This window comes from Sparus aurata, chromosome 2, assembly GCF_900880675.1.
Source record: "Sparus aurata chromosome 2, fSpaAur1.1, whole genome shotgun sequence".
NCBI classification, from domain to species: Eukaryota; Metazoa; Chordata; class Actinopteri; order Spariformes; family Sparidae; genus Sparus; species Sparus aurata.
Genome location: NC_044188.1, coordinates 6,440,699 through 6,463,724, shown reverse-complemented (window position 1 = coordinate 6,463,724; position 23,026 = coordinate 6,440,699). Strand labels below are relative to the sequence as shown.

General features: G+C 41.0%; 1 protein-coding gene across 1 annotated transcript; it reads left to right on the top strand.

The window, feature by feature from the left end:
• The first annotated feature begins 4,415 nt into the window (after nucleotides 1-4,415).
• On the top strand, nucleotides 4,416-22,043 carry LOC115570772 (capZ-interacting protein). Its single transcript, XM_030399485.1, has 6 exons — nucleotides 4,416-4,600; nucleotides 17,025-17,111; nucleotides 17,213-17,284; nucleotides 17,655-17,723; nucleotides 19,532-19,735; nucleotides 20,312-22,043. The coding sequence occupies exons 1-6, from the start codon at nucleotides 4,595-4,597 to the stop codon at nucleotides 20,720-20,722; spliced, it is 849 nt and encodes a 282-aa protein (XP_030255345.1). The 5' UTR covers nucleotides 4,416-4,594; the 3' UTR covers nucleotides 20,723-22,043.
• The last annotated feature ends 983 nt before the right edge of the window (nucleotides 22,044-23,026 follow it).

The window sequence follows — 23,026 nt, the reverse complement described above, 5'->3', positions numbered from 1 at the left end:
TTGGTTTTGACTCTGCTCTTCAGGCCATGACTTCTTCTCCATTAGCAAACCTCTAACATACTTTACACGGCTCTGCTGGATCGAGGGGGTCATTTTTCTAAATATAGATTAAATATGGTGACACATTTCCTGAGATCCTGTTGAGATTATGAGGACTAAAATCCCCGAGCAAAAATAGTATTATTTCAAAAATGTCCGGTAATCAAACAAGTACAAAAGTGATACAAAATTATTATTGCTGCTGTTGCTGTGTAATCAATGTTTCCCCCAGCTCAAGACTCTTCCCAGAGAGTACATATCACTCCTGAGGCCTGTTATTCAATGTTCCATGTGTAAGATATGGCCAGAATTGTAGTTTAAATCATTCAAAAAATGAACATTATCATCATCAGAATGTGAGGAAACAACAGTTTTGACATACGTTAAGGATCATTACTGGTGCTGCAGAGATGTCTACTAAAGCTAGCATTCTAACCAGTCTCGTGGTACCAATTTGTAGCCCAGGAGGCAATTCACCACGTTTGCCACGTACAATAAGCTCACAAAATGTTTTTTAAAAAGTAAATATTCCTACACACAAAAATACAACTGTAAACCCTCTAAATTCAGGTTTCCATCCTGGTGATTTACGACCTCTCTCTCTTTCTCCTCTCTTGCCTCATGCTCCTCCTCTGACCACAGTCCTGGTCACATCCACTCTAATTCACCATGGCACTAAATTTCCTGTCTCCAAACCGGCATCTGTCAGTCTGTGTCGGCCCTGATTGGGCCATGTTCAACTTCCCTTCCACATATATTGCCCTGTAAAGCCATGCCATTAGGAATTGCAGTATGCTTTTTCATTTGCCCATCATCTCATCTAAAGAAACCTGCTGCAATTTAACTTTATCTCTTTTGAGAAATGAGTGTTTTATGAACAGGCCATCATCATTCCAGCGTAGTAGTCTTTTCACCAGAGGGGGGAGCCACAGAATAGCGTTGTCAGGAGAGAATGTGTACGTATGTATGCATGAGCTCAGAGAAATTAGAGCAATATCAAACACTTCCTGGGATTAAAGTCGGTCAAACATTGCTTGTGAACTACACAAACACTGCTCCTTTAAGTTAAAAGCCTCCCCCTCTGAGGAGTCTTTATCAGCTTCCCCTTTTCAGCCCATTTCCACAAATTATCAGCAACACATATTCACTTCCTGTTTGGCTCCCCGATCCATGCATGTGGCCACAGGAAGCTGCACTAAAATGGATGTTATTTGGGAGGGGGGTCTGGCAGAACAGCTCTTATTAGAAAGTCTGCAGGGGTTCACTATCTTCCCCGCTGTTCTCCTGCTGTAGATGCCTGGCTGCTCTCCTCGTGGCCTCTGGTGTCATCTCGTCCTCTATCCGCCTACCCAGACCCGAAGATTTTCTCACCTCAAGCTTGACTGTGAGATCAGGTGTTTATTGTGAAAGCTGCCATAATGGAGAGCCCAGGGAACTCTGGGGACCAGAGATTTAGAAGTGTGACCTGTTTTATCTTGTGCGAACATAAAGGCCTGAAATCGGTCAATCAAGTTCACCCGCTGGCAATCACGTCTCGCTGCCACAAAGAGTCAGACATCTGCCAGCTCTCTTTCACTGTGACAGTAAAAGTTTAAGCCAGGCACCCCCACGGAGCCTTTAAATGGCTTTAATGGCAGTAATAATAAGCTTAATTTATAAAGCTCTAATGTCCTCGTCTGCTAAAGCTTTTAGTTAGTTTCCATTGTTTAACGAACCGTGTTACACTCAATGCCCCGTTCTCTTTACAAATCGGTAGAGTTCCCTGCAATTTGGAGGCTTATTTATATCTCCTTGTTATCTGTGAAGTGTTCATAAACACTGTTTTGACATTCAGCCTACTGAGAGAAAAATGTAAACTATCCAGACAACTCCCTCAAACCTGTGAAACCAGATCTCTTCTGGCTATTTTACAAGTAAACAAAAAAAAAAGTGTAAGTGATATCAAATAAGTAATTTGACGATAATGTGAAGGAATATGACAGCAGTGTTATTTATCACCTCCATGACTGCAAACAAAGATAATGTAAGGAACCGTGTGTGGTCCCTATACCGGCAGGAGTAACAGCCGCTCCTGTAGTTGCTTGGTGTCTTGTTGGTAAGCTTTAAACCAATCTGGCTTCTCTGCATTCCAACACCACAAACCACTTGAGTGACTGATGCTCCTTCCTCCTGGCTCCTAGCAGGACAAGCAGAGTTACTCCCAGATCCGTCATCCTTACTGAAAAATTGTCAAAAAGCAGTTGTAGTAATATTAACATGCTCTCCAGATGTGGGTGTCCTGCGCTTGCATCATACGAAAACCAGAAGGGACGTGCAAAATGCAGTAAACTCAGAAGCGAACAGACGGCATTGAGGATGTGCAACCATGAAAACAGATTCCTGCAATTCTCCTGCACATGTTAAACTGGTTGCAGGAGTAGGTGAGGCTTCAAGTGCAGGCATTTCAGACAGAGCACATTTAGGTCTGGACCTAATAAAAACCTGCAGCATATGGTTCATGCAGGAGGTGCAATTCATTATCCAGCTCTCTCTCTTATCATCAGCTGTTTTCCACTTTTGCGGTTTAACCTACACCTCGGAGGTTAAGTTTTCCTCTGCGTACGTTTGTTGGTTGGTCGCTTGGTTTGTCAGCATTATTACACAAACGCTACAGAAGAGATTTCCAGGAAAACTTGAATACAGGATTGTTCCCGGTCCAGAAAAGAACCAGTTATCATGGTGGGGATCTGGATAAAGAGACAGATCCACAAATTATTTCTCACTTTCTTTGACATTGTGAGATTTTTTTAGACATTTAGGCTGCAGATCCAACGAAAAGCCCGGATGGAGTGGATTTCAATATGTTTTATTTGATATTGAATTAGGCTTGATTGAATTCAAGGGGACTGTTGGACCTTGGCGGAGGCATCCACTCCACTGAAAGCAATTCTCGTTAGTTTCATTAAATGATCCTTGATGTAGATGCTGTTATGTTTTTAAGTCTTTTTATGTCAGTGAGTTTCAGAGAGCAGTAGGGTGGTTACAATCATACCACAGAACATTGTGAATAGAGTGCTATAAACTACACATTAGGTACCACAGGATGAACATAGTGTGGGTGGAGGTCCAGTTAAAAAGCTAACCTCAGCCCCAATGGAGTTCTTATGCAAGCACAGTTACACACACTGTTGTAGCTGCTGATGCCCCACCTCACACAGCTGAGTCAAGAAAGACAGATGTGGGAAAACACTGCCTTCAAAATAAATCGTCAGCATGTAGGGGAATTTGAGCTGTAAAATAGGAATCATAGACTTTCCAGGTGAAAGTACATTCAAGGTTTAAAAAGGTAAAAAGAGAATTTCGTTTGTTATCCATGAATTAAATGGGATAGAAAACAGCAGCTACACCGCAGTCTGTGTTTCTCATCTGCACACATTCCAACTCTGATGTCACGGCAGGTGTTTTCCATCAGCTGGGAAAACCAAAAGTCATGGTGACTTAACTCATTCAGCTGTGGCAAGGAGGGGAAGGCTGCTTAGAAGGAGACATGCTGCATTTATTGATTGTTAACCTTCATAAATTATTTGAATTATGTAATTTAGCCAGATGTTTTTTCTCACTGGTACCACCCTGGGGTTAACATTTGCCTTTCTGCCTCATTGATAAGAATGTAAGAACCACAAAATTGTCTAATTTTTCAAAAACATTATTTCACTGGTGTGCAACAAACATTCAATGGACATGTTACAGACTGTACCCCCACCACTGGCAGATAAAATGGATTAATTGCCACTGTGATTATTTATTATTGTATGCTCATTAATTTAGTTATTATTTTATAGTAAAAGTATACATTTTACATTTCATTTTATGGATTTTCTTTTTTTCATTTGAACATATCTGATTTGCGTTATCAGGTTTCCAAATCTAAAAGGCAAATTTACATTTACAGATTATTTCTCCTGATGAGGTGAATCCACAGAAAACATTTTAAAGCTAACGTTGTGAAAGATAAAGTACAATATAAATTAATGAATACATAAACATCGAAAAGCAGTTTTAGTTCTGACATTTTTAATAGATTTTATCATTTAGAAATATTATAAATGTATGTCAAGCAGTATTCGATGTAGGCAGTTGATGTTCTTTGTCCCTCTGTCTAAGCTCCCTACTGACAAAGCGGCCCCAGGTGCTTGGATCCAGTCTAGTGTGCGATTGCTGTGTTCCTGTGATAATGTAACCTCCCTACAGTATCCATGGTGCTTCCAATTTATAATCAAACTGGAACATTTGCAACCTCGAAAACAGAGTTTTATTTTGAAAGTCCTCAGCAGAAGTAGTATTTTTAAACCTGAGCGCATTGACAGCAGCCGAGGGAGCCAAATGCGCGTAAAAGTTGTCCACTCCTCCCTCTCAGTCCATGAGGCTGATTTGGCTCCAGATATAAACACAGTGGCGCTCTCTGTCTGCGCTGCGCTCCTCGGTCTCCTCACAACCAGCAGGCAGTTTGTCTCCAAGAGGCCGAAAAACAGAGGAAGAAGAGCAGGAGGCGACGATCTCTGGCACATTCCCCAGGATGGAGGTAACACCACGACACTCAGGCGTAGTTTTCTGCTGCAGCATGTACTTTTTTTTTAAAGGCCATTGAGCAGATGTTTTTGACATTTCATGCGGTGTTGTGGCGGCATGCGTGGTTGAAATTAAAACATTACATCATAGGAGCTCAGGGAGAGACTTTATAGTAATTGTAATGGTCCGTGTGTTATTACTGTGGTAATTTCTGGAGGGACTTGGTCCTGCCTGTGCAGACATTTAAAAAATAATGATGTTGCATTTGTACCCTCTGAAGCAGATGTGTTGGCTTCTCATTACTATACAAAATCTTAATGATCTCTACAGTATTTAGCTCTTAACTTTATATATGATATCTGATAAATTACTAAAAATTACTTATGATAAACAATATATATTATGTTTATAGTATGTGTACTATATAACAGACCAGTTGCACGTAAAAGGATGACTGTACATGTCTTTCCTGAGGGTTCACACACACACACACACACACACACACACACACACGCCTCGATTCACACCTGTTGATTCACCAAACTCAGCAGGTTTTTGCCTCTGGTACCTCTTTGACTCAGTATCTTTGAGCTTCAGGCCGATATGGTTTGAGAGTAGATTGTGGTAAGGACTTCATAACAAGTAACCGCAGAGCGAGAGGAAGGAAATGGAGCTGACATGAACATCTGTCATGAGCCACACTTTGTGCGCTCTGATAAATGCGTTGAGTAAGAAACATTAGTCTATTTTCTTTTCACTGTGAGCCTGCGCTTTTGCTTTTAAGTCTGAATTATCTGGTTATCAGCAATTTCGCCGGCTTTTTTCTTTTCTCAAAGGCTAACTAGCCCTTACACACTGGCGCTGAAGCTAAAAAAAGAATACAAGTCCTTCCACACATGTTTTTCCTGCAGGGTTTGCTCGCAGGTTTGTGGCCTCCTCCCTGCAAAACAAGCAGACTTTTAACATAATTCTCGAGTATTTAATGTCATGTGGCGAATAGGAAGAGAAACACCCATTTCTTTCCCCACAGCACGCGAGGGAGCACATTAGTAATCTCCCACAGAACTACTCTCATATACTTATACCACTCAACCATAGCACTTAGACGTGCTTCAGGCAAGTTCATATTGGATTTAAGAACGTATTCTTCTGTCTCGGTTTTGGACCGCCACCAAATTCGGAAATGATAAATGAATGGTCAAATAAAATGTTTTTTTTCTTGGGTAAACATTGTTTTCTGGTCCCCAATAGTTACAGTTTCAGTACTAGCTGGTCATTGAGATGATGAAAGCAAGTTCGGCTGTTATTGAGTCGTCGGCTTCTGGATGAAACCTCACAAAACAAACGGGCTCAGTTTTCCGTAGACGCTATTAGTCAAGTGATTTAGAGGCCGATGACAATTAGCAGCGGTGCAATTTAATTTGAAACAGATGCTTACTTGCTGCTTCTTAACTAGCTGATCATGATAAACAACTACTTAGCTAAGACACTAGAATTGAAGCCCTTGCCTTGGGTCAGCCACCATGAGTCTTAAAACTGGAAGTTAAACCCATAAACAGCCCACACAGTCCAGTCAGGTTCAGGTATGGGATGTTTCAGACATCTGCCATCTGTCAGTGGTGTCCTGCAAATTCATTTTAGTCTGCTACCATTGACGACAGCCAAGCAATGCTTATATTGAGTTTTGCCACAACAAAGCAATAACTACAGCGATTTTTTAGCTGGTTGTGCAATTTAGTGGAGCCGCTGTTGACAATATAATCTATGTTTTGCTTCAGATTTATGATTTGTCTCTTCCTGTTTGCTTGGAATTTTTTTTTTTTACCAGCCAACAATCTGACACCTGAAATGAATTTAAGCTAAATGGATCAGTTCTCCCAGATGTTCGCTGTCTGGAACAGTGTCGCTTTCCACTGTGGCCGCCTGAGTTGCTATTTTAGTGTGCTGCGATTTGCCTAAAGCACCTGTAAACAAGCGTTAAACTAGCCTGTAAAGTCAGTCTCCTGCTCACTGTCAGTTAAAGCGTTTCAGCTTTGATGACGTCACATATTTGAACACATATTCATTGTTTAAACGCCGTAGTGTGTTTCCATCTTTGAGAAAGGGCTCTTCGTGTTCGCAAACATTGATTTTCATCAGCTGCCTCCAGCCAGCCTGAAGGGGAGACTAACGCATGGAAATTCTTCAGTTTTGTGTTTCCCGTGTTGGAACGAGAAGTGAAGTACACAAACTGGAAATTTTATGTGTGTGTGTGTGTGTGCATACACCTGAGGATTTGTACTGTGTGTGTGCCGGGCTAAGGGGTGGAGGTGGTGGTTTTCCTTTGATGGAAAAACAACACCGCAGCTAGAGGAGTGAGTATTTGGGATTGCCTTGCCAACCATATGGTGTGCAGATTTATTATGTAATCCATAGTAAAGTTAAGAGACCAATAACACTCACAACTCAGTCTGTAACAGCCAGACGTTCGCTAATGAGTTAGTTTTTCCCCCCTTTCCTTTACAGCATTATGTCATTAAAATAGTGTCACATTATTATTATTACTATTGTTATTATGAAGGCATACCTCTGCCCCTGTTACTTATTAGGGATTGATCAATAAGGTTTTTTCAGAGGCGGTTAATGGTAATCAACAAGACTGAGTACAGATATTTGGAACAAGGCCTGCAAATGGAGTGAAGAAACCTGAAAATGTTCACATGTAGTAAGCAGAGAGTTTTGACTGTTGTTCTTTAAAAAATGACTCTGACCAATTAATCGATTATCAAACTAATTGTTGATTAATTTAGTGGTTGACAACTAATCGATTCATCGTTCTAGCTCTATTTTTGAACTGAATATCGTCTGTTAAAGTTTAGAATAACCAGTGATGGAATCTAACCAAGTATATCTTACATAATTACTGTACATAAAACAAATTCTGAGGTACATCCACCATACTATATTTTGGAGGCGAATATGGCACTTTTTACTGCATTGTATTTATTGATAACTTTAGTTGATAGTTACTGTACAGATTCAGAGTATTCATATAACCAGTTAGATAGTGTTGTGGACGGGACATTGAGTGGTGACTACAGAGAGAGGCGGCTGCCTCAGAGCCAAAGTAGCATATTTTTTAAAATTAATTCATTTATTCAGAACAGGACAAACTATTCAGATAATCGAATTGAATTAAACTTGTTCTATCACCAGTGTCATGGTAACAAAACACTGCTACTGTAGCATCCTTTCAAGCCTCGTGTGATTATAACACAGACTAAAGCCTCTGCTGGTATTATGTTCAGAACCTGTCAGAACTGGACATTATCAGTGACAGATGCAGTCTGAAGTGTTTGCTGTACATTAAGCTGTAAGTGTGTCAGTGCGGGATTAATGGTTCAGTACGAACATTAAACACCCAACTGACTGTGAAGCTCGGAGGAATGTAAAGCATCAGCTTTGGAAAGCCTACGAAACTCTAGCCTGTTCTGCAAGTCATGGTGAAGTTGTGGTTGGATTCCTGTTCAGGTCTTGCTACACAGTGGAGTGTATGCAAAAAAAAAGGTTAAATGCTTCCTGATTTTACATCTTTTTCAAAAGATTAAATCCTTTGATTAAAGGGCTTCTGAGCCATGATAAGACGAGCTAGATGAAGAGCACACAGCGATGATGGGAAAAAACCACCAGCATCTCATGTGACTTTGCATTAGATCCCACTGATGCTTACTGTTGCGCTTATTCAGTAACATCCTACAAACCACATCAGCTTTCTCTGGTACTTAAATGTCTTTTGAAACCAGAAGTCTTTGGTGACAAAAATGTTGCGATTGCAAAATCAGCCGGAAAAAAGAAGCAAACAGCAGGAAGTGCATGATTTTTGCAGAATCTACATATTTTCACTGTAGTTCCTGCAATTTTTCTTCACTGTTTCGCAACATATTTAGTTTCCCCAGTGATAACAGTGACAGTGTGAAAACTAGAACTAGTTTGGGGCAAAATTAACTCTTAAGTTGTGAGGTGAGTTGGGCTACAGGTATCATAAAAGTACTTTAAACTTAAAGTGGAGTTTTGTGTAGAAATGCCTTGATGAGCTATTCCAGTATAGTTTAGTCCATGTTCTATCAGCACCAAGATGAGGATGCAAAATGCACAGTAAGAGTGAAGAAAGAGTGAGGTGATATTAATCTCTGTTGCCTAATCAACGATTAGCAGCTGTGATGTGTCCCAAAAAGGTCAAATGCACCAACGGCAGATGAGGGGAAGGAGAACTGTGACAATTCAAACCGCAGCACGGTTGACATTGAAGGTAGTGAACGTATCAGATGGAACATGTTCTTACAAACAGAAGAGATAGTTGCTCAGATAACCAGCAGCTCAATGTCTTTGGAGAGTGAGCACAAACTTAACAGCTCAATCATTCAGATTGTTTTCAGAAGATATGTAATTGCCTCAAGTCAACCATAATGTTTTCGTCATGTGGGAATGTTTTACTCTCTGGTTTGCTGTTTTTTGTTTCACTACTTCTCATTCTCTTAATTGTGTGGAAGCCTGGCTCGTTTAAGGATATTTGCACCTTTACGACCAATCAAATGGTTCATAAAGTCTCATAATTCCGTAGCTGCTTTAGCTGCTTTTCATTTTTTGGAGTTGTTGTTAGTTCTTTCCTTAAGCGATGTCATTATTTGCCACCCTGAAACTACAGATGACGTGTGTTTTTCTCCGAGTTGTACTATCAGGGATGAGGTTGTCAGGCTCGGCTCTCTAAGTCTCAGTCTGGAGCTGTGTGTGGGACAGAGAGATAGCAGGGGTGGGAACCGCAGTAAAGATAGAGAGGAGGACACTGTAATCTGTAGAAGAAAAACACACATGCTGTTGGCTTTGAAGGATGTCATGGCCGATTGCATGGATACTCTATCGAGAGAGCAATCCACGCTGCACAACCTCTTTCCTAGTTTAGCTCTTCCAGTCCAAGTTTTTTGAGACCCGTCAGAAGAAACTTGAAGCAGGACATGATAGTGTCATCGGCTTTACGCTGTGTCCGACATCTGCAGATTGTCAAACATAGGCAGATGGGTTTTAAGAGCAGTGAGCAGGCAGAGGACGTGGAAACATCATCATGACTTTATAACTTACTTCCAAGTCTCCCTGTTGAACGGTTAACCCATACTGCCGGCACCTCAACCGTCCTTTTCTGCATTTGGCGCCTCACCATGCCCTTTATATCCGTTTTTGGCAGAAAGGACTGCAAACACAATAAGTGCTTCAAGCTGCTTGTGCCCTTTTTTCAAAGTCACGTTGGTGTTATTACTTAAGGCAGCTAGATTATAAATAATTCCGATTCACTTATATGTGCTTGATCATTTAAAGCAACATCATGTAACTTTAGTTTTAACCCTAAAATACCAGCTTTAGAATGATTTTGGTGGTACAGTGTCTTGTAACAGGGTGAATGGTGTCTCTGTCTCAGCCACTCCGCCCCTCTATCACTTGTTTCTGCACTACGTAACTTCAGTGAGAGGGGAGGATCACAGCGTTACATAAATGCATACTTAAGTTTTCAACACATAACATTGTCATGCCGTAATGAGTTTTGTTTGTAGTTAGCACCTGACGAATTGTAACAGACCTGGGATTTGTACTGATGACAGTTGTGTTGCCGTCCGAAAGTGTGGGGAGGGCCAAATAGCACAAAACGGCAATTTCTACTTAATGTTGCATTAATGAGTGCACTGTTATATTGACAATTTGAGGAAAAATGGGGAAAATATTGAGAATTTAGGTTGCCGTACCTTAATTTTAAGACATCTGCTTAAAATTCTGACACATAAGTTTGAGCGCGTTATCACGCCATTAATCTTTTGGAAGGACCAGGTGTACGATAGATGAGAAAAATCTAATTAAACTCAGTATCACAAAAGAGACAACTGAGACAAGTCCAAAGTAGTGATGGGACAATAAAGGATTTTATTGCAGATCATGATTAAAAACACTCACAGTAAGTTGATCACATTGTGAATCACAATTCTGTTGGACAGAGTAAACATGAAATAAGATTTTCATATAGTCCCATGTCTAAACCACCAACGGTCATTTTGAATTTGGTCACCTGTCGCTACAACTTTCTGGGAAAAAGTCAAGAGAGTGAGGGAGGAAGACGGAGAACACATGTAATGTGGATAAAACTGTAAAACATTACAACCCGTGACTGTGGTTGTTTAACACCTCCGAAGAGCCCAAGCTAATTTCATCTTTTGTTTTCCATTGAGAGTCAATAAGCAGCAGGAGTTACATACTGTGATTTTGAGATATTCAATTGAATAACTGTCACTTTCCACCACTGAATCCACTCAGGCACTTCATCAAACCCCCTGTGTGAAGCATTTGACCTGCCACATATGTCGCCCCATGTATTCCCATAATGGAATAAAATATCTGAAGTACGCATGTCCCACATCTGCCATGGATGCCGAACCCTGTGACGTCGGTTCTCTGCTGGAACTTAACAACATCATAGTGAGGGAAGGTGCCGCCCTTCACTGAATGAAGTCATCCCACGCCCGTGCGGCTCAGCCTCCACGTTAACCGTCTGATCTACCATCCAGATGGTTTTTGTCGCTGTGATTGGTGGATCGGAGTGGATGAGAATACCAGATCAACGTGTAGAAATCCCTTACAGATGCTTGCATCCACGTTTTTTCTTGCTTAGGCTCAAACATTTGGAAGAAAGTGCTGTCTGCGGGAGGGATGTTTACATTTTTTGATATCTTTTCTCACTCATCATTTCCCTCCATTTTTACACCGCTTCTCATTGCACAACAGTTCAGATTATCTTAATCGGGACACTCCTGGTTATCACATTGAAATATCACAGTGCGTTCCACGAACAGGCCTGGCTCTGTCATCTGTTCTCATACTGTCATAATTTGCCTATCAAATTGCAGTTAAGTAGCACACCCTAAAGGCATCAAAAAGGTCTGGGCTTGCTTGTGAGAGAAAGGTATTTCGGTCGTGTTGTATTTCTTGGTAAACCTTTATCAGCAGTTTTCTGTTCTCAGGTCACCTGGATTTATTTTCTCTCTGTCTGGATGCTTGTTGTTGTTCTTCATACTAGTTTCTCCACCCTACAGTACTGGTCTGTGTCTGCAGCACCTCCCATTTCCCTTTAGACGGAGGCAGCAATGACTCTTGGATGAGTGTGTCTGCTTGCCTCATTGCTCCATTTGAAGGCCTACTTCCACACATATAACGCATGTGAAAACACCCAAACACGGTGCCAGTGAGGGCAGTGGAAAAGTGAGATATTCAGATGAGGTCTGGTCCAAAAACACATCATGTTTTCCTGGAAAGGCAGCAAGCGAGAAGGTGCCTGTCTGCGCTCTCACCACTTAACAAGTGTAGGCAGCAGAGGGGATCTGCTCACTGTGGTGGTTTTCCCCGTGCAGAACATGCTGACTTGGGAAAACAAAGTCCGCACACTCAAACTGAAGCCATTACGCTTGGAGGGCTTATTGAACAAGATCTTGCCGAACAGCTGTGCTTTGGTGTGCTGTATTTATCTTCACTTTCGCAGATTTGCACTGTGTGGGGCTCACCAGTGAGAGCTTATGCGGATTGGGAGTGGATGCATTCCTGGAGAAGGGTTAAAGATCCCGAGCCAGACATCATCTTCATCAGCTCCATGGTAGATTACATGGCCTGCTGCTCTCTGACCGCCGCTCTTCTATCAGGCAGATATGGGAGGATTTACTGAGACCAATATCATGTGCTTTTTCTCTCCTGCCTCTGGAAATTGAAATCACAGGAAGAGACAAACGCAGGCTTTGTCAGATCTGTTTCTCTCTGTGTTCTGTTTCCACATCTGCTGGTCATACAGTAAACCTCGTGTCTCTGTCCTCGGCCTGGAAATTAAGGCGCTGGTCGAGATTAACCTTTACTTATCCAAACACAGCTCACTGAGGACACACCCACTTTTCGTGAGGGTGTTTCAGGTGTGGTCCTGTGCTCTTATCAGGGGCCAAGATGTTTTTTAGCAACCCTCGCTTTACGTCTCTAAAGAGTAGCATTCATGGGCGATATGATGACAGATAACATAAGATGATAGAAAACTGTCAGTAACACTTAACTTGAGGGGGTGTACATAATAGTACACTGCTGCGGCTCTATCCACCATAACCTTTACACTTGAACACGAAGGAGTCTTTATGGACTGTTTCCATAAGGTGTCATTTGGTCAGTTATGTCACTTGTAATGTAAAGCTGACATTGTTTACGATTTCTTTGTTATTTGTTATACAAAACATCTGTGGTACAATTTTGGCCTGTAGCTTAGATGCCATTAAATGTCACTGTCATCAAACTAACTGCTGTCAGTGTCGGACGCTGTGATCTTTCCTGTGTCGTGTGGAGCCTGTAGAGCTAGTTTAGTCACAATCCAGAGCTTGGAACATTCACAGACGAAGATGGATTATTGCAATATGATACAATACATTTGGTATAATCAACTGGTAACAGTGACTGCAGGCTGCTCATGGCACTTTATGAACAGAGGCTCCGTGACGTTTTATTGAGGAAAAACAACCTAAGAAACGATTTGTTTTATAGGCACTGACACTGTAGTGATCTGTTCTGCGAATTAAGTGTTATCTGAGAATTTTACTACCTCATGTATTCCCAACTGGCCTGGGGATTCAAACTAACAAATTCTATAATTTATGTTGTCATGAGGTCCCATTGTGCAACTTAAAGGAACTGTTCTCCTGTTCTCTTTTTCAGAAGAAATAACTGACTTTTCATGCTATGAACTAACGGAAAAGCTCCCGGATTTTTCAAAATACATATTTTTTAATAAAGAGGCTGTCGAGTCCCTTCTGTATGTGTAATTGTTAAGTAAGCAACATCTAAAGGAGTTTCCGGGGTGGTTCAGAAATAGCTTATAAGGCTCGTTTCTGGAAAAACCTCAATCACATGGGTGCTTTAAGTAGCGCTTTTTTTCATCGCTTCCTTGTTTAGACATGCTCAATCGCTCTGTATGCTAGCTCACAGTATGTTTCAGATGTGGTCTTACATATCCAGGGACAGTCTCTCTTAGGAGCTGAGGGGTTACAGAGCAGAGCTCTGATCCAGGCTGCCTACACAGCTATGGGGCTTTTTCCCAGGCCTAGAGCCCCAGAAATAGTTTGCCTGCTCTCTCCTGCAGTGAACCAAAGTTTCCCACTCTTCCACAGAGATCAGGGTCCCAGCTGAGTTAACCATGCGCAGAACTGATAACCAACTGAAGACCTTGGCTCGGCTTTGCTCACTGAAACAACATGACTCTTATTATCTGAATGAAATAGTGAAATCATTTGAGTCTGTTTACGTTGATACTTTCTACTTACTTCCAACAGGCAAATCAAGATTACTATTCCTTTTTTATATTATAGATTTTTGCTTAAAGTTGGTGACGGTGCCTCAGAGGAAGGTTCTTGTTCAAATCATGGCAGATAAAAAGCTTATAACAAAATATGTATTCTCAAACGTGGAAGTTTAAATGCTTGTAATACATTCCTACGACATTTTTACTTTTACCATGAATAAAACTGCATTTATCAGCTTATATACTGTCGTCGAGGTAAATGTAGTTGAGGTCAGCGAGGTATTTGCATTGAGTCCGACGTTGTATTCTGTCTACATGAAGGAGCTCATTAAAGATAAGAGCCCGCTATGAAAGGACGCCGAGAAGGATGTTAATGGATCTGAAATGACTTCTGTTAAAACCAGAAAGTTGTTGAATAATTGATTCAGCTGAAGCTTTTTAAATCTTCATACAGCTCTGACATTTTTGTTAGTCACTTGAGCAATATTCCCAGAACATGGAAAATATTATCTTTGTTACACATGGCCAAAGTGTTTTTGTCAGCCTCAATCTCTATGCAGAAATTAGATGTTTTTACTGCGAAATTACTTAAAAATTATCAAACCATGTGTCAGGAATAGAGGTAACTTACTGAAACAAAGAAAGGATTGATTGCATGTTTAGAGATTCCTCCTGTGTGTCGTGTAAATAAAATTAGACAATACAAAACTGAAACTCTGATTTTCTCCACCCAAAACATCTGAGCAGATATTTAATCAGACAAAGCCCTGCTTCCTTTGCCAGCGCTGTTGTGACTAGAGCTTGTGCTCTCTCTGAAGGAGGCATTTGTTTTTTCGAAGGACAGGAAGGAGTTAAACAATTATAGGTTACAAAATAATGGTGTGGAGGGTGGGTGGTCCCCGATGATTACTATTTATCACGGATGAGAAAAGAGAACTCAGGAAAAGGGCCGGGATGTGGATTAGCACACGGAGGCGGCGCGGAGAAGCGCTAACAGAGGCACTGCGGGGCCAACTGATGCTGTAATACGTTTGGGTGGAGGGAGCAAGGTGGTGAGGTCATGTTGAGAACAAGGGGGAAAAGGAAAATAAAGCTTGTGATTAAAGTGTGGAATGTGTGTGTCTGTGAGGCTTGGGAGATTCGTGTTTCCATGGGTCGAACTCTGCAGAGAGGGAGGGAACCGAGAGTGCGCACACCCAGGAAATGTGACAGAATTGGCAGCTGCGAGGAGAGGCATGAGCTTTTTAGTGGTCAATAAAAGTAGGATGGAAATGAGACGTAGTATTACGGCTAGAAAGAGAAAGGGAGGAGTACCACGAGCAGTGACTGTACAATGTAAAATAATTAAAAGGCGACGTGACGCATGAGAATCTGCTAGCCGAGCTCATGTTTCGAACAAACATCTCGACCCATTCACAGTCCAAATACTTGGCACAAAAGTAACGAGAACCGGGAAAACAAAGTGTGTTGTTTTCAAGGCTTACATTCGTGCACATTCCAGCCTGCAGTCATCAGCCAACTTATCACTTAGGCCACAGATATGTGGAGTGAGTTAATGGTCATCAAAAGGCGGCGTGGAGGAGGGAAGTTTAGCAATCAGCTTGGGACTAGTGGGAGAGACTGAAAGTAAAAGGGGCCAAGAACTGATAACAGTGTGAGGCTGCAAGGACAGGTCCCTCCTGTCACAGGCTGCAGCGTGATGTTGAACAGCTGTGGAGAGGGGGGCTCACTTCCGGTCTTCTAACCCTCAAAATACGCTCTGTATCAGGAGAGATGAGTTCCTCCAAGGACGGCACGGAACATCACACTGGCGAAGTTGTTTCGTAGTTTGCACACTCACTCTCCCCGCTGTGTTTCTCAACCTGCCTGCAAGGAAGTGAAATGTGTGCTTTATCTTCGAACATCTCCCCGCTCCGCTGCAAAATAGCTCTCTGCAGATCCAATGCTTAATGAGAATGCATTGTTCTTCTTAGCTTGCCTTGCTCAGCAAGTCACTGCCCTAAATATCATTCAGTTGTTGTGCTTCATCTAACTGGGAGAAGAGTTGCCATGTGAATATCTTGACATTCATTAAAACTGACATTCAGTTTCAAAGCTCTACACTTCCAGGAGTGAAAGGTGACAAATTGCCATTATTATTGTTGGACAAAGGTACCAAGTTTGTAACAGATTTATGTAAAATGATTTTGCACCTAACAATTATTTTCAATATGCTTCAGTAAAACATAAAAAAAAAAAAAAATGTGAAAAATGCTCATTACTATTCCCCAGAGCCCAAAGTGATTGTCCAACTGATCATCCAAAACCCAAAGACTCTTAATATACTATCATTGATGACATAGAAAAGCAACAAATCTTTACATTTAAATAGCTGGAGTTAGAACATTTGCTTGTCATAGTTAGTTAGTAGGAAAATGACTGAAACAATAAGTCAATTATCAAAATAGTCCTGGCTCAACCCAACACCAATTAGAATATAATTTGTACAATCTTGAGACACATTACTGTAAATTGATGTTATCACAGTGTTTTTCTAGGAATGCAATCTATTATCTCATCTCTCATCATCTAAACAAAGAGTTTAAGCTGGCGATGTCATAGTGCACGCTCAACATGCAAGTACAAAATGTTAAAGTACAAGTTAACATGTAAGATGCATGTGTGCATGTGTTTGTTGACTGCTGGTTTGTATGATAACTGTGGAATGATTACGTAATCTTCGATGTCTGTTTTGTCTGATAAATCAATACTTGGTGATAAATAAATCATCCTCCATCAGCGCATTAACATTTTATAACCCATACCAGCAGAGGTTATGATAGTGCTCGGCCGAAGCTGTATTTCCCAAGAGCGCCGCTCTGGATGTATGCACTTTAGCAGTTTGTCTGAAGGAAGTGAAAAAGCAAAGTCATGCAAAGAATCCTTCCAATTAAGTGTTTTTAACTGATCTCCTCTTATATATCACAGATATTGTCTTTAGCAGTGATGCCATCAACTCCTGAGAGGCATCACAGAAGTTTAAATTGTGACGAACAAAATATAAAGACTGTTGATTACAAAGTATTTGTCAGCCGTTTCATTTAATGTCTTTCTTTACCAGGAGAATTCTCCATCCAAGCCATCTGTGGCTGAGCTGGCTGGAAGGTTCAAAGGTCACATCCTACCAATGCCCACCTCAAACGATGAGGTACTTCACTTATATCTTAGAGTATCCATACAAAATTATGCAAATCCAGATGAGGTACTTGTGTATGGACTGTTTGTGATCACAGACCTTTTTCTTTGTAGCTGCCATTTCGAAGACGACCTCCGTGTTCCCTAAAGTTGAAAAATCAAAAAGAGGATAATGAAGAATCAGAAGTAAGTAGATTTGTTCCGTTACTAACCCATGTGCTACAAATCTGTTTTATTGATATACAAAGAAGGTCTTCGACCAGAGAACAGACGGGGATTTGTTCAGGCCTACTGAACATTGCAGCATCACAATATCAACACAGCGGACAGTGTGCTGTGGCCAAATTGACAGTATTTCTATTTTAATCTTGGAAAGATGTGTTTGTGATGCTGTTTTTTTTTTCCAGCTAGCTGACCAAACAAACTGCATGAACAGATATTTATATTATGCAAAGAAAAGGTTCAGTGTTAACTTTCCATGTGTCAAAGTGGAGGCTGTGATGATTCTGGGAATGTGTCTTTTCATAAACTCCGCCCTGACTTTGTTCTTTTGCAGAAAAGTATCGTCTCCCCAAATCCATTTAAAATCAAGATGAAGAACTCGCCCATCATCGAGAAACTTCAGGTAGGTGCACTTCCCAACACTTAAAAGGTTTTGTGGAGGAAATGAGGAAACAAGTACCAGCCTCAGCAATGGTGTGCTGTTGGGAGGATGTAGTCAGGGTTAGGTCATGTGACTTTGAAATGTAATTTGTTACTGAATGCAAATGAAATGACCATTCTGTGATTAGTAACATAATCCATTAGATTACAAAAAATGTAAATTAATCTGAATACGACTCAAGTTTGAGTTCTGTTGTTACTGTTGTGTACCAACAAGAGGGAATAAAAGCAGAAGCCAAAATTAAGTTGTTTATTTATTTGTTGTTAAGTAACAAGGCCAAAAAAAATTGGTTAAAAAAAAAGTTAAATCATGCTCAAGAAAAAACTGTACACACAAACACTGCCACAGTAACATGGCCGTAAACATCCCAAAACTATTTCAATGCAAATTGTGAATTTTGCATATCCAGCATGTACAGTTGGTCAAATCACTTTAGAACCAGCACTTGCACAAAGTATGTTTGTACTGTGTGTATTCCACACGTCATGTGATGTTTCCTTTGAGTAAGTTTTTGTTGCTGTTCTTTTTGAATCAGAGGTCACATGGGGGTTTTTGCTTTTGTAGCACAAGAGGAGCACTCACAATGTTCATCTTCTATCTCAGTGTAAAAAAAGAAAAAATGAAAACTCCACTCTCAAGACAAATCACACAAATAGTAGTTAAATCATGATCATAGGAGCAATTTACGTCAGAATACAGTAGAATGTGTCCAGCATATTCATATTAAAAAAAAGTTTCATTACAGTTCAATTAATCCTCATCAGTGTAACTATAATTTATTCATCCAAATGTAATCTGGACTGACTTTAGTTCCTTTTTTTTTTTGCAATCTGAGCATGCCAAAACTGGATGTAGTACACAGGCAGAAGTGAGGAGACTGTGAGATATCTGAAGCGTTACTGCCACCCACTGTTCAGTTGACACTGGTGCCTGAGCTGCTTGCATGCTGAGAAAAAGGGGAAGGACTTGTCCCTGATGCCACAATCTGTTCAGATTAATGAGCTAAGTGGATAATGGGCCACACAGCCTCTGGTAAGGCTTTAGCTCCACACCGTCGTTCGTTTAGTTAGCAGTTCACACGGTTGGCAGCCATGGGACAAAAGGGCTGCCGCTTCTCCCTCTTCCTCTTCTCCCCGGTGCAGGTAGGGTACCATCCTCTGAACTTCAGCAGCAGTCGGGGGACAAACTTTTCTTTTATGTACTTCAGATCGGAATGAGTGAATACAGCAGATGTTGTTTTTGACTCTTAAAAGGTAATGCCAAGATGTACTGCCAGCAGGTGTGCATTCAAAGCAGGATGGTGGCAGGTGCCAGCAGATTAGTCTCCAATGTGTTTACCTGTCTAATACTTATGATAATATTCTTTAAATGATATATTTCAAACAAAGATACACATTTTAAGTAATAATATACCCTGCTGTGACTAGATATACTGTCAGTTCTTATTTTTTAAATGAAAATAGGCTTTGTTATTGAAATAGGTTTTTAAATCAAACACCCATGATTAACGTAGCATGATGATGTTTAATCTTTCCTTCACTAATTTATTATATTTCCTAACAGACTGACGTTTCTGTTGAATTAGCCTGCCTCCCTCTCTGAAACAATCTCAGTTTTTACTCTCAGTTTAACTTTGAAGTATATTAATGCTAAACATAGCTGTTTAAATAAGTTCAGTCCATTGTTTTAACAGTTCATTTTTCACGAGAACACAATGTACTGAAGAGATTATAGTGTCCAGGCTTCAGGATCTTCCTTCCCCCCTGCAGGCCAATCTTGCCCTGTCACCCACCGCTCTGCTGCCTTCACCCAAGAGTCCTGAGGTGAAGCTACAGCCGGCCCCGTTGTCCCCCACCACACCCTGCAGCCCGCTGAGCCCCACGCTGCGGCCCTTGCATCAGTCCAGTGAAGAGGAGGATGCCGTCAGCTTCAACAACCCTCCTGAGGGCACGCCACTGCCGAGCTTCAACAAGGTAAACATACGGAACGCTGCACATTAGCATTACAGACAAGGACGAATAGATCCAAGCTGTTTCAGACTTGGACTACTTATGTGATCATGTTGAAGATCGTGACTTTCACAGTGACACAGTCTCCCCTAAATCATTGAGTTCTGAGTCATTCGGTGATAAGCAGGAGCTGCTGTCACATTGAAGTGTTTCTCACGCTATTCGCTGAGCGAGCCGTGACGTCAGAGCCGGCACATGGTCCCCGTCCCCGTTGACGTGTTTTCTCAGTGGGTGCTCCGCATCTTGTCCTTAAGCAGGCCTCGGATAAGCTGCAGCAAGATGCCCCTGTAGTGCATGAGAGCTGCTGCAAGGGGGATTGAAGATGTAATCCCCTTAGCCTAGTTAGAGTCTCTAGGTACCATTTTGTGCAGTGCTCTCACGCATATGCTAATTAAACTTGGACAGTTGCCAAAGATCATTCTGAAAAACAAATTAACTGATGCCGAATTTAGATTCTCTGCAGTTTAATAAATGTAAGTTGATTTGAACTTTTTTAATGATGTTTCAAAACATGATCTCTGCTGGTTCTCACCGAAACAGACTCGTGCGCGGCTTTCGTTCAAGAGGCGCCCACCGACGAGGCAGCACCGGAGGTCGGCTGGAGAGGAGGCTCTGTCCCCATGTGAACTGTACAGCCCAAACGGAAATGGGGACACGGACCAGGTTTTGGACAGCCCAGCAGAGGAAGCCGAATATGGACAGAAAGAAGCTGAAGAGAAGGACAGGGACTGTGAAAACACAGAGGATGAAGTACTTAAGAGTGACCAAGGCCGGAGGAGAGATCCAGAGGGGGAGCAGAAAGCAGAACAACCCCGCAGTTCAGAGACTCTGGAGGAGAAACAGCAGCCTTCAGAGCCATGCCCTGCCAAGCAGACAGGGGGTGATGTTGAGACAGAAGACGGGCAGGAGGCGATGGGTCAGCAGGAACACAAAGGAAGAAATGAGCTGTGAATGTTTGTGTGAGAAAAAGAATATACATACGGATAAGTTATTCTATGCTTTTGTTCAGAGAACTCTTTGAAAGCTACTCCTGTCTCACATGTCTCGGCTCTTGTTTGAAGTCCCTCTGCTGCCATCACCTGGCCATCGATAGAACAGGTCTATAAACACTGGAGGCTCATGAGAAGCAGCTGTTGTCCACACATGGACACAAGCGTCACAGTTGATACTGTCCCCATTATCAGGCAGAGGACATTTGTGTCATGTTGTACTGAGTCTGCGTGACCAGACTTTTTGTGACAAATGCGATTATTTTATTCTTTTCTAAGATTTGACACGAGTCAAAGACATTGTTAAGAGTGCACTTCCATGACAGAAGTCTCCATCACATGCACAGGACTTTGGAAATACTGAATGCTGGGCTGGCAAAGGCAAACAAATATATTAGACATATATTATTAGATTCACGTAGCAGATATATAATGTTCTGACATCATAACAAATCACTTTAGGTCGAAATTTATGTAAACTGCTTATTTAGTTTACTTTGGGTGTATGTCTGTCTACTTCTCTGCTTGTCTTTTATTTTGTATTCTATAAAATATGGAAATCACAGAGCTACTGTGGAGGCTCAGGTCCTCTGACGTTATAAATGCACAGAAATGTTAAGAAAATAAAACGGCCTCCTTCTCATGTAAGAAAAACAGGTTGAAGTTACATGTGTTCGGTCGAACGCTTTGTGGGGAAAGAATCAGAGTTGGTTTGGATTACTTTGAAATATAGTCAGGTATAGAAATAGCATGACATGGCAATTATTTTAACTTTATTCATCAGATTCCAAAAAAAAGACACACGATCTGATCTGAAGATTTATTTGATTATTTTTGGATTTCTTTCAAATCAAACATTGTGCATACGTATTTGTTATTCGCTTTAAACATCTCAAGACTAAACAGATGTTGTCCAGTAATAACAATGATGATGATAACTACGTGCTGATCACAGTTTTCCTGTAGACAGTCCAACTCCGCCCTCTCCCGCTGGATGAAAGACCCCCACAGGTTAATGTTACTCGGTTTGTTAATTCAGTGGCAGCTGATAAAAAAACATTCATTTCTTACCTTTAGTACAGAGAGGCTGGAATATTTGTTCAAAACAGGATCAAGCATTTTGTTGTGTTTGACATAAAAAAAAAATTGTCAGATGCTAATTTTAATTATGTGCACCTTGGTAGATTTTTTTGATTATGTTGATTTTGCTTACTGCTTTTCATTTCCATGAAGTACGCAACCTTAAATGAATGGAGTGAAATAAAATGGTAATTCAGTGCAAACGGCAGACTAGAATCTTAAATATTGTCTTAATCGTTGCAATGCTTTGATTTTTTGGGGCAGAGGAGGGTTTTTTTTTTTTTACAGTTTAACTGTGTTTGCTGTAGCTGAAAATAATAATAGTAATAGTAATAATTTATTTATATTGCACTTTCTGTGTCAGAGGTCTTTTTTTCCGAGTTCTGAGTACACGAGCCCTGGACCGCTCCTGCAAACTGCGATTGCTTAACAACGTAACTATACCTCTTAGTGTAGGACAATTTACAGCTTGAAGATTTTTACAAGTACATGGAATCACGTTTTTTTTCCCACTGTAGCTTTTTCAATTTTCCGCCTGAGCAGAGGTCTAATCGCAGTAACTCAAAACACCTGTGTGCCTGCAGGGCCAGAGGATACTCTAACAATCCCTGAACCTTTTTAAATATTTTAAATGAATCAGAGTATTGCTTTGATATCACTGTGTACTTGTATGACCTGATCTTTAAGGACACTGCACCTTTTCCTGAGGGTATTACCAGCATGGTTTGAAAACCTAGTGAAGTTTTCTATGTAATCCATTCAGGCGTACACCTGTGACCTATGTCGCCCTCTCCTGGAGACCTTGTAGAACTGCAGTAATTAATGATGGTAAAAATGTATTTTTGTTCCCCTGCGATTTGGAGGCTACTTTATCTGAAAACTGCAACTGGAATTAGGCTTGTGTAGCCTAATTTGTGTGTGGGGGAGAAAAAAAAAATCACCCTTAATTTCACAATTTAAAAACCCATGTTCAAAAACGTGTTCATTTTTACTGTGAGTCTGTTTAAAACTGGTTTTATACAGAATGAAGTTAAAAGCAGGTGCAGCAGCAGGTGACATGAAATGAGTTGAATGTTTCTCACTGTGATGGAAGGTCTAAACTAACAACAAGCAAGAGAACAACAGCCATATGACCGGTCATACACTGGTCATATGCTTTGGTTAAGTAAATATTAATCAGTCGTAA